The sequence below is a fragment of the Bos taurus genome, chromosome 3 (assembly GCF_002263795.3).
Source record: "Bos taurus isolate L1 Dominette 01449 registration number 42190680 breed Hereford chromosome 3, ARS-UCD2.0, whole genome shotgun sequence".
Lineage (NCBI taxonomy): Eukaryota > Metazoa > Chordata > Mammalia > Artiodactyla > Bovidae > Bos > Bos taurus.
In genome coordinates, this window is record NC_037330.1 from 68,462,960 (window position 1) to 68,477,540 (window position 14,581).

The 14,581-nt window shown below is 39.7% G+C and overlaps 1 protein-coding gene across 1 annotated transcript in view; it reads right to left on the reverse strand.

Annotated features, from left to right (window-relative positions):
• The window catches only part of ST6GALNAC3 (ST6 N-acetylgalactosaminide alpha-2,6-sialyltransferase 3), a 628,280-nt gene that overhangs the window by 363,872 nt on the left and 249,827 nt on the right, over positions 1 to 14,581 (reverse strand). Inside the window, 2 exon segments of the mRNA XM_003585887.6 lie at positions 4,970 to 5,074; positions 5,076 to 5,165. Of these exon segments, the coding sequence (XP_003585935.3) occupies positions 4,970 to 5,074; positions 5,076 to 5,165 (195 nt within the window).

The following is a 14,581-nucleotide window of genomic DNA, read 5'->3' on the forward strand; positions in this document are numbered from 1 at the left end:
CCTTTTATTCTGTCACAAAATAATCATTAAAATCTGCATTAAGGAGAAAGGAGAATTCCCATGATACTGACAAGCATAGATGTGTCTTTTTGAAACACATATGGGTGTTTTATGCTTTTTGCTATGTCCAAGGTCAAATGATAATTCAGGAACTGCCATAAAGCTATAGGTGGAGTTTCTCAAATTCGGTCCTATTAAAATAGAAGGTTGCATTATTCATCAGTAGTGACATGAGAGGGCAAGTATGAGCAGCTTGGGAGTCAGGGGTTAAAGTGGGGGTGGGACACAGGGGAGCTATGGACCTATTGAAAATCTAAATCTCCTGGTCTCAGCTTCAGGATGGCACTTGCCTCTTGCCGGTTGTCAGCTCAAACAAGTATTGATGAGGAATTCTGGGTTCTCTGGTCAGCAGGGACTTCCTGAATTTCATCACTCACCAGGTTAGTTGACACTCATTTTGTTACCCTGCTTCTCAAGATTTCTCATTCCCCAAATATAAGAACTTTAGCCTATATTAAGAAAGGGAAGGGGGGCAGGGCAAAAGATGGGAGCCAATATTTAGACTGTCATTATTATGGTGGGATGGGTATTTTAATTTTTTCAATTTATCTCCTCTAGACTAGACCTCATAATTTTCACTACATATTCCTTTTTATGGATCTAGACCAGGAAACAAAAATACTCCAACCATATGAAATGTGATGGTTGGATAACATCAGTGACTCAATGGAGTTTGAGCAAACTCTGGGAGATAGTGAAGGACAGGGAAGGCTGGCATGCTGCAGTCCATGGGGGTCACAAAGAGTCAGACAAAACTTATCAACTGAACAACACATAAAATATAAGCAAGTACACCTATTTATCTCTCTTGTGTTCTTTGTACTTTTACTTCTTGTACTTCCTTGGGGAATAGATCGTTCAAAAACTATGTGAGTTGATCAAATGAAGCCAAGCTTCAACTGGATATAATTTACTATATGAGAGTTCTTCATGACAGATTGTTACAGATTCATGAGACAGCTTATTCTTCTACTTGTGCCAAGCCTAAAGGACCAGAATTCAGCTCACTTTTAAAGATAACAAAAGAATCACATCTTGCTCCCAAGCAACTCAGCTCTCTGGTGTCCATAAAATCTTCAACCTAATTCTGCCACGCCCATCCCGCATCTTTATTTAGACAGTAGTGGAGAGACATCCTTTCTTGTAAACATTTCTGCTCTTAAAATCTTAGTCTAGTGGCAGCAATGTCTGATTCTCCAGGCAAGAATACTGGAGTGGGTTGCCATTTCCTTCTCCAGGGGACATTCCCGACCCAGGGATTGAACCCAGGTCTCCCACATTGCAGGCAGACGCTTTAACCTCTGACCCACCAGGGAAGCCCTCAACTGAAACACTGGGCAGTAAAACCATTATTGACAATGTGATGTTTGCAGCTGCTCTGAGTCTGGAAATCATTGCTGGCAAGTTTACATGTTCAAAAAAATTCTTGGACATCTGGTGGTGTCTAGAAAGCATGTTCTTTCTTCTGAGAAACTCCTGAGAAAACCTCAAGGACCAAGATCTTGAAATAAATAGATCATCTTGGTGACCACTTAATTCAGCTCAGCCATAGCCATTGACTCTTTTTCCAGATTAGAACAGAGTGAATAGGAACACAGGAGTGTCTGGTTACCCTTGAAACAAAATTCAAGGGCCACTAATATAGCTATTTGCCCCAGAACATCAAATATACCACTTATCAATTTTGCTGTATTACTTAGACTCGAAGAATTTTCCTTCTGAGTCTAATAGTCTAACGTAACTATCTCTGAGAAGGCCTTTATTTAAGGCCATTATTTGGTGAGGACTTAAAACCATTGTTTGGTGAGGACCCATGCACAGAGCATTCGGGAGCAAGAGAATACAGACATGAGGTGGGAAAAGAAGAATTTTGAGAAAGATGAAATAACGAGGATGGAGGTAAAGAGCCACCAAATTTTGTTTTCCTCCCAATTTAGCCTTACAACTACCAGAGTTCAGAGGAAAATCTGTCATTCTTTTGGGGTGTTATACATTGTTCTTCAGCTTCCATGCAAAATTTCTGCTTATTACTTGCACTAATGTTTCAGCATTCTGAAACATCTCTCTTTAAGTCTTCCTGTGACCTATAAATTGAATCACACTGTTTGTGTTCTTTTATTTTTCATCTTTTGCTCAAAATTATGCTTTTTTAAATCCATACATGTTGTCATGTGCATCCATGCTAAGTCACTTCAGTTGTGTCCGACTCTTTGCGACCTTATGAACTGTAGCCGGCCAGGCTCCTCTGTCCATGGGATTCTCCAGGAAAGGATACTGGAGTGGATTCTCATGCCCTCCTCCAGGGAACCTTCCCGATCCAGGGATCGAACCTTCATCTCTTAGGTCTCCCGTGGTGGCACGCGGGTTCTTAACCACTAGTGCCACCTGGGCAGCCCACCTGTTGTCACACATAGCTGCAATTTCCTCGTTTCCATTGATGTGTGGGATTCCACTGGATGGAATCCCACACATTTAACCATTTTCCTACTAAGAGACATGTCCAGGTTCTAGAATAATGCTGTTATACATGATATCTGTGCCTCCCACTACATGCATTCATTCATGTCTCAAGTGAATACATGGATGATTAGAAATGCTGGGATGTAGAATATGCATATCTTCACCTTTACTAGAAAATGGGAAGCTGTTTTTTCCCAAAGTAATTATTCCCTCTACTAATATATGAGTTCCTATTGTTCCACATCATCATCACCAACACTTGGTATTGTCAGATTCTTGATCTTTTTGTCAGTCTGATTTTTAGTGAGCATTCACCTCCTTGTGCTTTTTTCTTCCTTCTCACTATGGTTTTAAATTTGCAAAACTTTGATTTCTAATGAGACTAGGAACTCCTTCATTTATTTACTTCCCTGAATCCAGATTCCTTAAAATGTTAAATTTCATATTCTAAACTTTTGTATTTTGGTGTTGTTCATACTAGACATTTCGTGACATAACTGATAAGTACAAAGCAAGCAAAAGAAACTCATTCATTGACCATCAGTGTAGAAGTGGGCACTTCATGTACTTTGTCCTATTTAATTGTCATAATAACTTGCTGTGGTGGTTTAGTCACTAAGTCGTGTCCGACTCTTGCCACCCCATGGACTGTAGCCCGCCAGGCTCTTCTGTCCACGGGATTTTCCAGGCAAGAGTACTGGAGTGGGGTGCCATTTCCATAACTTGCTAGTTGATCTTGTTTTTCTAAGTGTGAGAACTAGTACTCAAATCATGCCTGTGCGCATCTGTAGTCAAAAAGCTCTTTCCAGTAACCATGTTCCCTCTCAAGAAATTACCTTCACAGGATCCAAATCATGATCCATATCTTGTAGCAAAGTCATTGTATTACAAATCACACCAAAAGAAGTTCAAAAGTGGCTAGTTAATGTGAGTAATTAAATAATTGCAGCCCTAGGTCAGTTTTCCTCTTAATACTCCAAAATCCAATCCATTATTATATAAACAAATGAAAGGTTCTTTGATATTTGGTGAGATTTCTCTCATGAGAGTAATTTGTGAGACAGTTCAGTCACATGTTTCATTTTCTACCCATGAGAGGCACTTGTGAAATGATTAACATAATCCAGTAGAGTTATAGAATATTAAATGACCATCTGAAATAAAGTAACAAAAGACAAAAGTGAAACCAACTATTCTCTAAGAGATACATTGTTATATAAGTAATCAATTGATTAGGACATTCAACAAATTCAAGCAATAGACACTTAAAAAAATTAATTCAAAGCCAATTAAAGGATAAACACAAGCAAGACTCCTAAGAATTTATATGTTATAATGGTGCCTTTTTCTTTTTAACTATAAAAGTCTAATAAAAACCTAATAAAAGCCTATAAATCATGCATGTATAGAAACAATTTTCAAAGAATCAATTTAACCAGAAGCAATGACTCATGCATGATATTGCCTACAAAAGAGGATGGATAAAGTCAGTTTTCAACATCCCTCACTGACGCTAAGAATAATTCTTGGGATGGGAGTTGCATTATGTGGGTAATTCCCTTCTCTAGTATTTTTGCAAAAATGACCTTTCAGTGGGATCTGATCCAAAATTCTTTCCAGTGATGTAGATACACTCGTGATTTGTACCTTTTTCACCAACAAATTCCAAAGGCTTGGACTTGGCAGCGATGAATATTAATCTCACACTCATCCCACTCCATGGAAACAAATAGTTTAAACAATTATATTAATCAGTTCTATACACTGCATGTATTTTGTGAAGTTTTTGACTTTTACTTCACTCCATGACACAAATCCTTGCTTGCAAAAATGTTAGCACAGTGTGCACTTTCTACTTGTCAAGATACCTCCATCCTCTTCTGTACCATTAATGGGCTACAAAGATTCAGAGGTTCAGTGATTATAGGATTTGAATGATTTTAACCCCTTTAAATTTGGAAACTCTTTAAATCCCATTATCTCTGCAGCCACTGAGAATTTTTAAATCAGCTTGGCCTTTTCTAGCTCCAGGTCTAAGGATTACAGAGTTTTAAACAGTGTAAATGCCTCTTTGCAGTTCTACAAAGAGCTGTCCCCAACCAGCTGACCTCCAGGAAATAAAGCCAGCCATTTCTCCAGCTGGCGACTGCTGATCAGAGTTTCTAAATGGAAAGATACATATGTTATGCCACAAACCACCAGGAAAACAAGTAATTGCTTCCTCAACTCCACATGAAGCCAGTGAATCAGAAGATCTGATGCAGGGGGGGCGACAGACTTCAGACACATGTCAGAAAGTGTCTAAGAATCAGAAACCAGGAAATGTCAGGGACCCAAAGAAGCGCACTGGGCCATAGAGGAAGTTCAGTGATGGGAAGCCACCTCGCACCCAAAGAAAAGTTGTTACCATTGACACCCTTGAACCCTATGTGACCCTCTGAGGTCTTACCTCTTGCGTCCTCACATTTATGTATCCATAGTGAGTTCGAAGGGGCCGCCTGTATGTATAGGAGAACGGTATCCATTTCGCACCAGGTTGTCCAAAGCAGTTTAAGTAGCAATGGGAAATTCACTTCATTTACAAGGCGCACCACCAGCAGGAAAAGGAATGCTGCTATGAAGCTCACTGCAATCACAGACTTTCTCTACAAAACATTAAAAAAAGAAGAAGAAGAATGAATGACTTTCAATCAAAAACAGTCTCAGAAAAAGGATATTTCACTTGGAGACAGAAAACAATTATTTGATGCCCAGATTGCCCTAATGTGCTGAGCCTCTGAAAACAAACCGAGTATGGATTATATTTCCATCCCATTCCTAGCTCTCCTCACCTTCGTATCATCCTCGGTGACTCCTATGTAGCGTTCAAAACCCAAGTCAGACTTTCCCATCTATAGGAAGCCTTTCCTACCTGTTCATTTTCTTCCCCAGTATCGTCCCCTCACTCCCAACCTATCTACCCTAATAGAGGTAAGAAGTCCCACCCCTCCAGTACTTTGAAGGCCCTTCTCCTGTTGTGCATTTTTCATAGTATAATTCCTTACATGACTTTTCTTTCATGTTATTTTGAGTTTCTGGAGAACAGAGCTGCACTATGCCATATCGCTCTGTATCCTAAGTCCTTAACACAGTACATAGTGTAGGCACTCACAAACATGTGTGTGAATGAATAAATGAATTTTGCACATTCTGGTAGACCCAGTCTCATTATAAATCATTATTCTGTATCTTTATCTAGCACTTTACAGGCAAGAAACTTTGTGCTATAGGATATGCAAAAGTAAGATTCAAAAAAGCTAACACTAACAGTAGGAAAAAAAACCACATCAAGCAGCATAAGAACATCCCCTAAATGCGTTTGTCATCAAACCAGAGTAGGAGCAACTGTATCAGACTGCCATGGGGAAAGGAGAGCTGTATTTGTGCTTGAACTTGATAAAATGCATGCATTTTTCACTAGACATGTGTGAGCAGAGCTTTCTAGGAAGAGGGAACAGAATAAGGAGGCAAGAAAACATGAGGTTATACATAGCCACATAGCATTTTGTTTTACTGTGACACAGAGAAGAAGAAAAAGCTGAAAATAAAGATGATAACTTTATAGACTGTCTCAGATACCAAGCTAAGTCTCTACTGAGTTTGTTAGATGATGGAAAACTTAAGGAGATTTTTTGTTTAATTATTTAATTTTTGAAATGTGACTGTTATGTCATAATCAAACACCAGTGTTTGAGGCACTTTGGAGCAGAGTGAAACCAAACACAGGCAGCAACTAGTTAGGAGAGTATTTCAATTGGCCAGGACAGAAGTAATGAGGAATGGAAGTGAGAATAGTGGTGGGAGAGTAAAAAGGTGAGAAAAGACATGAGAAAAACTCAATTCAGGTGGAAGACAGAAACCTTGGCTTCTGACTGAATAGAAGTGGCAGACAGAAAATTCAGAGATGCCTCAGATGTTGAGTTCAGGTAGCTGCAAGAACACTAATCATATCAGGAGAAACCAGGGTGGTCAGGGCAGGAAATGATTTAAGAGAGTAAGTGGACAAAGAGCTTGACTTTCTAAGTCCTAGTTCTCAAGGGCAAATGGGTTATCAAGGGGTCAGACAGAAAGTCAAGTCTAGAGTAAGAAGAAAGAAGAGAGCTGAGGACAGATGTTAGGAACAACACTGCCTTCTCTCCAGGGTGAAGACACAATTAAATATTCCTTCCTAAAGGAAGGGCTTTGCCCTTGACTCTTCTTCAAACTTAAGGGAAACCAAATTACTTTCTGGGAAAGACTGAATGCTTGTTGGTGGTGCTGTTGTGTTTTTAGCTTGCCACTTTCTGGTAGAGTCAGCTTCCTTTTACTTCTCACAGAATGTCCCAAAGGAGAAAAGAAGCCCAAAGCTGGCCCCTGAATCCTCCCTGGGCCCATGGTCACAGTCTCTGAAAGGGCAACAGAATAAGGCCTCAAAGTCAGACACGCAAAGGAAGTCTTCTCTCTTGCCCAGCTCCCAGGATTTGTAAAAGCCCCATCCATCCCCCTGTCTCACCAGCCTAATTTTCCAGTCACCTGAAAGTCCCTTGAATTCTGCTTCCTCGGAACCCCTTATCTCACCACTTACTACCACAGCCTTACCTCATTTAACCTTCTAATCATGAAAAACTGTTTTAATTTGTTCCTCTGTGGGAACATTATGTCCACAACATTGCAATGTGTCAAGGTAACAGCTTAAATGAAGGTGATGGATCTTACAAGTTTAAAGGGACATAGACCAGAACAGATGGCTAAATAAAAGCAAAGGGGCCAGTCACCCATTAAGTAAACAGGTAAGAACCTTTTTTATCGCCATCCAGTAGTTTGTTGCAAACCAGTAGCTTGTTTTGAAGGAAACCAGGTGGGATTTGAGCCCAGCGTGGCTCTCTGCTTCTCTTAGCTGCCGCATTGCACTGCGTGGCTGGGGCTGGGGGACAAAACCATGGAGGGCCTGTCTGAATTCACTGACCTCACAAAACAACGCATACATAATGTACCCATGAGAGGAAAACAAATCAGCCATCTTGAGAGAAACTTCAAAATGGAATGAAATCATAGTCGTAAAAGCCTGCTACCTAGCAATCCATGTCTGCCTCCCATGTTCTATCAAGGGGAACCAAGTAATGAGCACAGAGAGGATGAGGGGGGCAAATGAGGAGTGAAAGCCAGGCACTCACTCCTCTGCGCTGGACCTACACCACAGTCTGCAGTGGGCAGACAGGCTTCTTTCATGGCTCCGGCTTCAGCCTCGATTCTATTGCATTGTCTGACCATCATTCTTTGCCTTCCTTCATATTTCCATATTCTTGTTTAACATAAACTCAGTCCCATAGTCCTAATATGAAACACCCTGATGTTTCACTAGAAAAGGTCTACAAGCATATTCTGGACTCAAGGACAGCAGGACTTAATGTGGAATGCATTCTTCTAGTAGTCCCTTCTACCAGATCATGACCTTGAGTTTCAACAGCTAAATTAAAACCACAATGAGGCTACTCGAAGTTTCCATACATCAGAACGCAGAGAGAATATGTATGTGTGTCTATATAGGGACATAGGAGCTGGGGAAGTTACAAAATACCAATATGCCATCCAAAATACCAACATGATATGTTGTTGTCATTTAGTTGCTAAGTCATGTCCAGCTCTTTGCAACCCCATGGACTATAGCCTCCTCTCTCCTCTGTCTATGGGATTTCCCAGGCAAAATACTGGAGCGGGTTGCCATTTCCTTCTCCAGGGGATCTTCCTGGACTAGGTATTGAACCCATGTCTCCTGCATTGACAGGCACTGGCAGGAGGATTCTTTACTGCTGAGCCACCAGAGATGTGCATCCATGATATACTTGAATATGAATATATTTATTCCAAGTCACAACTGCACATTGAGTCCACACTCTGTATAGACTTGGCGAGGTGCTGAAAAACAGGAATAAAACTACAGAAGATAGACCATGCCTGCAGAGAGTCACAACTTAGTGCACCTGGCAAGTGAACAGAAAATTAGAATACCACATATCAAATCGGGTGACAGAGGTATGCACAGGGCGGTGTGGTACCCCAGAGGAAGAGGGGGACAGCCATGCATGAAACAATCTAAAGAATGCTTGTCTGAAGAGGTGATGTTGAAATGGAGTCCTGAAGAATCAGGAGGAGATAGACAAGTGGAGATGAGAAGGGCATTCCAAGCAGAGGGAACAGTTTAGACAAAGGCACAGAAGTTTTTTAAAGGCCTGAATTTGGTCAGAAACATGCAAGTCATTTGATAAGATGAATACATTTCATATGTAGTGGGAGATATGCTGGGAAGTGGACAAGGTTCAAATCATAACAAAAAATAATAAACCAAATGCATGAAGTCAGATGCATTTATTTGTCCCACTTCCCATACATTAGGATAATGAAAATAAATGCATAAAGTGCTGTTTTATAACTCTATTCTTCACTTTCAAATCTAGTGAAAATGTGTCCATCACTTTATATTACAAATTGCCAGTTAACATACCACAACTTGTTTCCAGTTGTTTGACTTTAGTTTATCCTATCAGTTGCTTCTTCTTTTAACTGTTTTAAGTCCATCAACAGTCAGCAAATGACTCTACTTGTTTACACATGTGTTCTACATCTAACAATTTGTTTATGGAATTGATCACTGCTGTTTTTATTGAAGTAATCAGAGCATTCTCCAGATTCAACAATCAACAATTAGGTAAGAGAAGGCAACAGTAAGTACTTGTCAAGTTAATAATGCACAAGATTCAGTGCAACAAACTTTCACACTGTAGAAAACAGATATAAATTTAATAAGTCATTCCCCTAAGCTCACACAGTGAACACTGAATGATATAATAGGTGGAAAAAGCAAAGCACAGGTCAGGGAACCTAGTGAACACTCAAAAATGGAAGATGTCACTATTACAATATGACCACTATGGTGAAATCCTTGCAGGACATGAGCCAGTGATGAGCACAGGCTAGCCCATGGGAGCACATGATAAGAACTGAGAGATACCTTTTTCTTAAATATCCCAAGCAGCTGCAGACACATGAACATTCAGCACAACTCATCCACGCGAGTTCTGAGAGAATGTCACCATGCCCAGATAGATCTGATGAATTGCTTTGCAGAAAGCTTTCTCCTTCTTTTGGGCAAGTCTGAAGGGGCCTTTAACAGCTGAGACATTTAGAATTTAATCCCCTCTGTGCTGCAAAAATATGCATCAAAAATGTGGCATTCCAGTTGCTTGCTCTTTAGGGTAGGAATATCATTTATCAGACTTTATAGCAGAAATACCTATTTCAAAATAAAACCCACAGAGAATTCATGATTTAGGAAGAAAACAATTGCAGAGATGTGGACCTAGCAATTTTGCAACCCATATTAACATTTTTATGTTTTTATTCTTTTTATCACAGACTTTAACCACAGAATACGTTCTTTAACTTTTAGGTTAGTTGGTTGCTAGATTTTTTTTTTTTTTTTTTGGTTTATTTTCTGTAAATGACAGACAACAGTATAAAGGTATATTTTTCTATTTAAATTGTATTATTTAATGACTAAATTAGCTGTTTATGTGGTAAAATGGCTCACTTTTGTTCGTATGCTATCACTTACTCAATAATAAATATGAAACACAGTGTCAATTGTATTATTTATACCATTACTCAGTAACCTCACACAGTGATGGGAACCTCAGTTCAGTTCAGTCACTCAGTCGTGTCCGACTCTTTGTGACCCCATGAATTGCAGCATACCAGGCCTCGCTGTCCATTACCAACTCCCAGAGTTTACTCAAACTCATGTCCATTGAGTTGGTGATGCCATCCAGCCATCTCATCCTCTGTCATCCCCTTCTCCTTCTGCCCCCAATCCCTCGCAGCATCAGGGTCTTTTCCAATGAATCAACTCTTCACATGAGGTGGCCAAAGTATTGGAGTTTCAGCTTTAGCATCCATCCTTCCAATGAACACCCAGGACTGATCTCCTTTAGAATGGACTCGTTGGATCTCCTTGCAGTCCAAGGGACTCTCAAGAGTCTTCTCTAACACCACAGTTGAAAAGCATCAGTTCTTTGGCACTCAGCTTTCTACTCATTGCTTATTTGTGACTTATCAAATACAATTTCTTTTCCTGTATAAAAAGCTATATCTTCAATGTAATTCTACCTTGTGCCATTGGCCAAGCTCCAAATCTGGTCTCCCTGAATGCAACAAAGCTTCATCCCTTTTGTATAAGGATGAATTAGCAAAGCTCAGGATATATAAATATAACCTTCATTTGTTTCATTTTATTTATTGAATCAACAAACTGGATCCTGACTGTTAAACTATGGTAAACTCTGGGGAAAATCTCACTCATGTGTTGGGTGGGATAAGAAAAAGAGGGTAAAAAAAAAAAAAAGTAGACAATCCTAGACTGGTGGAGTCCACACAGGAGCTTATCAAGGGCAGCCTTAGGCAGCTAGCTGGTAATAGAATCATTGAGGCCATCAAGAAGAGAGAAGTGAATGTCAAACAAGGTCAACAGGGGAGAATAAGCAGCACTTCAGAATCCAGGAGGCTAATGAAGAAAATGTGATAGGAAAAAGCAATACATTTTGGGAGCAAGCTTTCAAGAGCGCAGAAGAGTGAAGTTAAAAGAGTAGGAAGGGATTTGGTTATAGGAAGTTATACATCATGCCAAAGAGTCTGCACTTTCACTATAGACTTTGAAGAAGGGGTCTAAGTATGGGATAGAGAGGTCAGACTTGATCATGGAAAGCTCACTCTGGAGGTAGTGTAGTAAGTGAATGGAGAGATCCTTCAGGAAAGACAATGAAAAAAGGCAACAATGGATTACTTCTTCAGATATCACTAATGGACACTAAAAATTCTCAATAGGAAAACTGCAATTATTACTTTCAACAACTGGCTTTTCTTTTCCTAGAAGAGCCAATGGGAATAAAGTCCAGATATAGCAGACATGGGTGAATAACCATCATAAACTTAATAGAAGATAGCATTTAATGAGTGAGATTAGTTGGAGAAATATTTCTGTAATCCCTACCTTCTAGATTAAGAAATAGAGATATAGAGTGGTTGGGTAATGTGTCCAAGGTCACAGAGCAAGAAAATAGTAAAGACATCTATGTAACTCAGATATTCTGACTCTAGAGTCTGTCTTTTAGTGTATGAATTAACTAAGTTGTTAATTGTTACTCATACCAAGAGGAACACTCTTATAGGACTGGTTCAGAAATTTTAAAAACTGGTACTAGCCATAAGCAGATTTTGTAATACATTTGTCAATAAACAAAATACCTAATTCATATGGAAAATTAAGAGGCTGATCTGAAACATGGTAATTATACTTATTTCAAAATCAGTAATTTGTGGACAGATTTAATTCTGGCTCTATTCTCAGTATTAAAAATACAACTACATTAGCTCTAAGGGAAAATAAAGCAATTATCCTTCCACTTGTGATAGAGAATATTAGGTACCCTTAGTCAATCAATACTATGTAGTCTTAATTCAGGAAGTCTACAGGAACCAACATGACTGAATGGGTATGTCTTCCCTTCTCAGCTCCACAATTCCATAATCTTTTTATTCAATGAAGATGCAGCCAAACAGCAAAGTCAGTTCTAATGAGGTGGATGAAACTGGAGCCTATTATACAGAGTGAAGTAAGCCAGAAAGAAAAACACCAATACAGTATACTAATGCATATATATGGAATTTAGAAAGATGGTATTAATAACCCTGTGTACGAGACAGCAAAAGAGACACTGATGTATAGATCAGTCTTATGGACTCTGTGGGAGAGGGAGAGGGCAGGGAGATTTGGGAGAATGGCATTGAAACATGTATAATATCATGTATGAAACGAGTCGCCAGTCCAGGTTCGATGCATGATACTGGATGCTTGGGGCTGGTGCACTGGGACGATCCAGAGGGAGGGTATGGGGAGGGAGGAGGGAGGAGGGTTCAGGATGGGGAACACATGTATACCTGTGGCAGATTCATTTCGATATTTGGCAAAACTAATACAATATTGTAAAGTTTAAAAATAAAATAAAATTTAAAAAAAGAAAGAAAAAAAAACAAACAGCAAAATATTGATGGTTTCTTTAAATAAATGTACACATAAATATATAAATAAATAAAGTCAAAACATTAAAGTGAGTTTTTTTTAGTTGTAGAACATCTTCAATATGGTGATCTACTTTAAGAATGTGGAGCCACATCAACATGTCACTTTCAGACATGGGTACAGTCCAATAAGAAATACAAATCCAATCAACAAAACCAAAGCAGTAGAGGTCTCATGGGCATCCCCACTGTGATAAACTATTCTATACAAAATACTAGGAAAATTACAGGTGGCCAAAATTGTATTTCTGCTTTATTGACTATGCCAAAGCCTTTGACTGTGTGGATTACAATAAACTGTGGAAAATTCTGAGAGAGATGGGAATATCAGACCACCTGACCTGCCTCTTGAGAAACCTGTATACAGGTCAGGAAGCAATAGTTAGAACTGGACATGGAACAGCAGACTGGTTCCAAATAGGAAAAGGAGTACATCAAGGCTGTGTATGGTCACCTTGTTTATTTAACTTATATGCAGAGTACATCATGAGAAATGCTGGGTTGGAGGAAGCACAAGCTGGAATCAAGATTGCCAGGAGAAATATCAATAACCTCAGATATGCAGATGACATCACCCTTAGGGTAGAAGTGAATAAGAACTAAAGAGCCTCTTGATGAAAATGAAAGAGGAGAGTGAAAATGTTGGCTTAAAGCTCAACATTCAGAAAACGAAGATCATGGCATCTGGTCCCATCACTTCATGGCAAATAAATGGGGAAACAGTGTCAGACTTTATTTTTCTGGGCTCCAAAATCACTGCAGATGGTGACTACAGCCATGAAATTAAAAGACACTCCTTGGAAGGAAAGTTATGACCAACCTAGGCAGCATATTAAAAAGCAGAGACATTACTTTGTCAACAAAGGTCCATCTAGTCAAGGCTATGGTTTTTCCAGTGGTCATGTATGGATGTGAGAGTTGGACTATAAAGAAAGCTGAGTGCCGAAGAATTGATGCTTTTGAACTGTGGTGTTGGAGAAGACACTTGAGAGTCCCTTGGACTGTAAGGAGATCCAACCAGTCTATCCTAAAGGAGATCAGTCCTGGGTGTTCATTGGAAGGACTGATGTTGAAGCTGAAACTCTAATATTTTGGCCATCTGATGCGAAGAGCTGACTCATTGGAAAAGACCCTGATGCTGGAAAAGATTGAAGGCGGGAGGAGAAAGAGACGACAGAGAATGAGATGGTTAGTTGGCATCACCAACTCAATGGACATGAGTTTGGGTAAACTCCGGGAGTTGGTGCTGGACAGGGAGGCCTGGCGTCCTGTGGTTCATGGGGTTGCAAAGAGTCGGACACAACTGAGCGAATGAACTGAACTGACTGAAAATTTCTTCAGGGATTTTTTTTTTTTCTCCAAAGGAAACTTTCTGTAGCTGCAAACATGTGCTGTGCTTAGTCATTTAGCTGTGTCTGACTCTTTGTGACCCCATTGACTGTAGCCAGCCAGGCTCCTCTGTCCATGGGGATTCTCCAGATAAAAATACTGGAGTGGGCTTCCATTCCCTTCTCCAGGGTATCTTCCCAACCCAGGGATCAAATCCAGGTCTCCTCCACTGCAGGCAGATTCTTTACTCTCTGAGCCCCCAGGGAATCCCAAGAATACTGGAGTGGGTAGCCTATTCCTTCTCCAGTGTATCTTCTCAACTCAGGAATCAAATCGGGATCTTCTGCATTGCAGGAGGATTCTTTATCAGCTGAGCTACCAAGGAAGCCTATAGAGAAGTTCAAGTTAACATGAACATTATGAGTATCAGATGTCATGTTAAGAGGTCACACTGAACTTTCTAACACTTTATTTTAAAACTAATGAAAAATGTCAATGAGTTTTCAATATGCCTGCACATTTTTCTTATTTTATTTGAGGAGGGTATTTAGGTTTTCTGGCCTAATTTGATTTTCAAACTGCT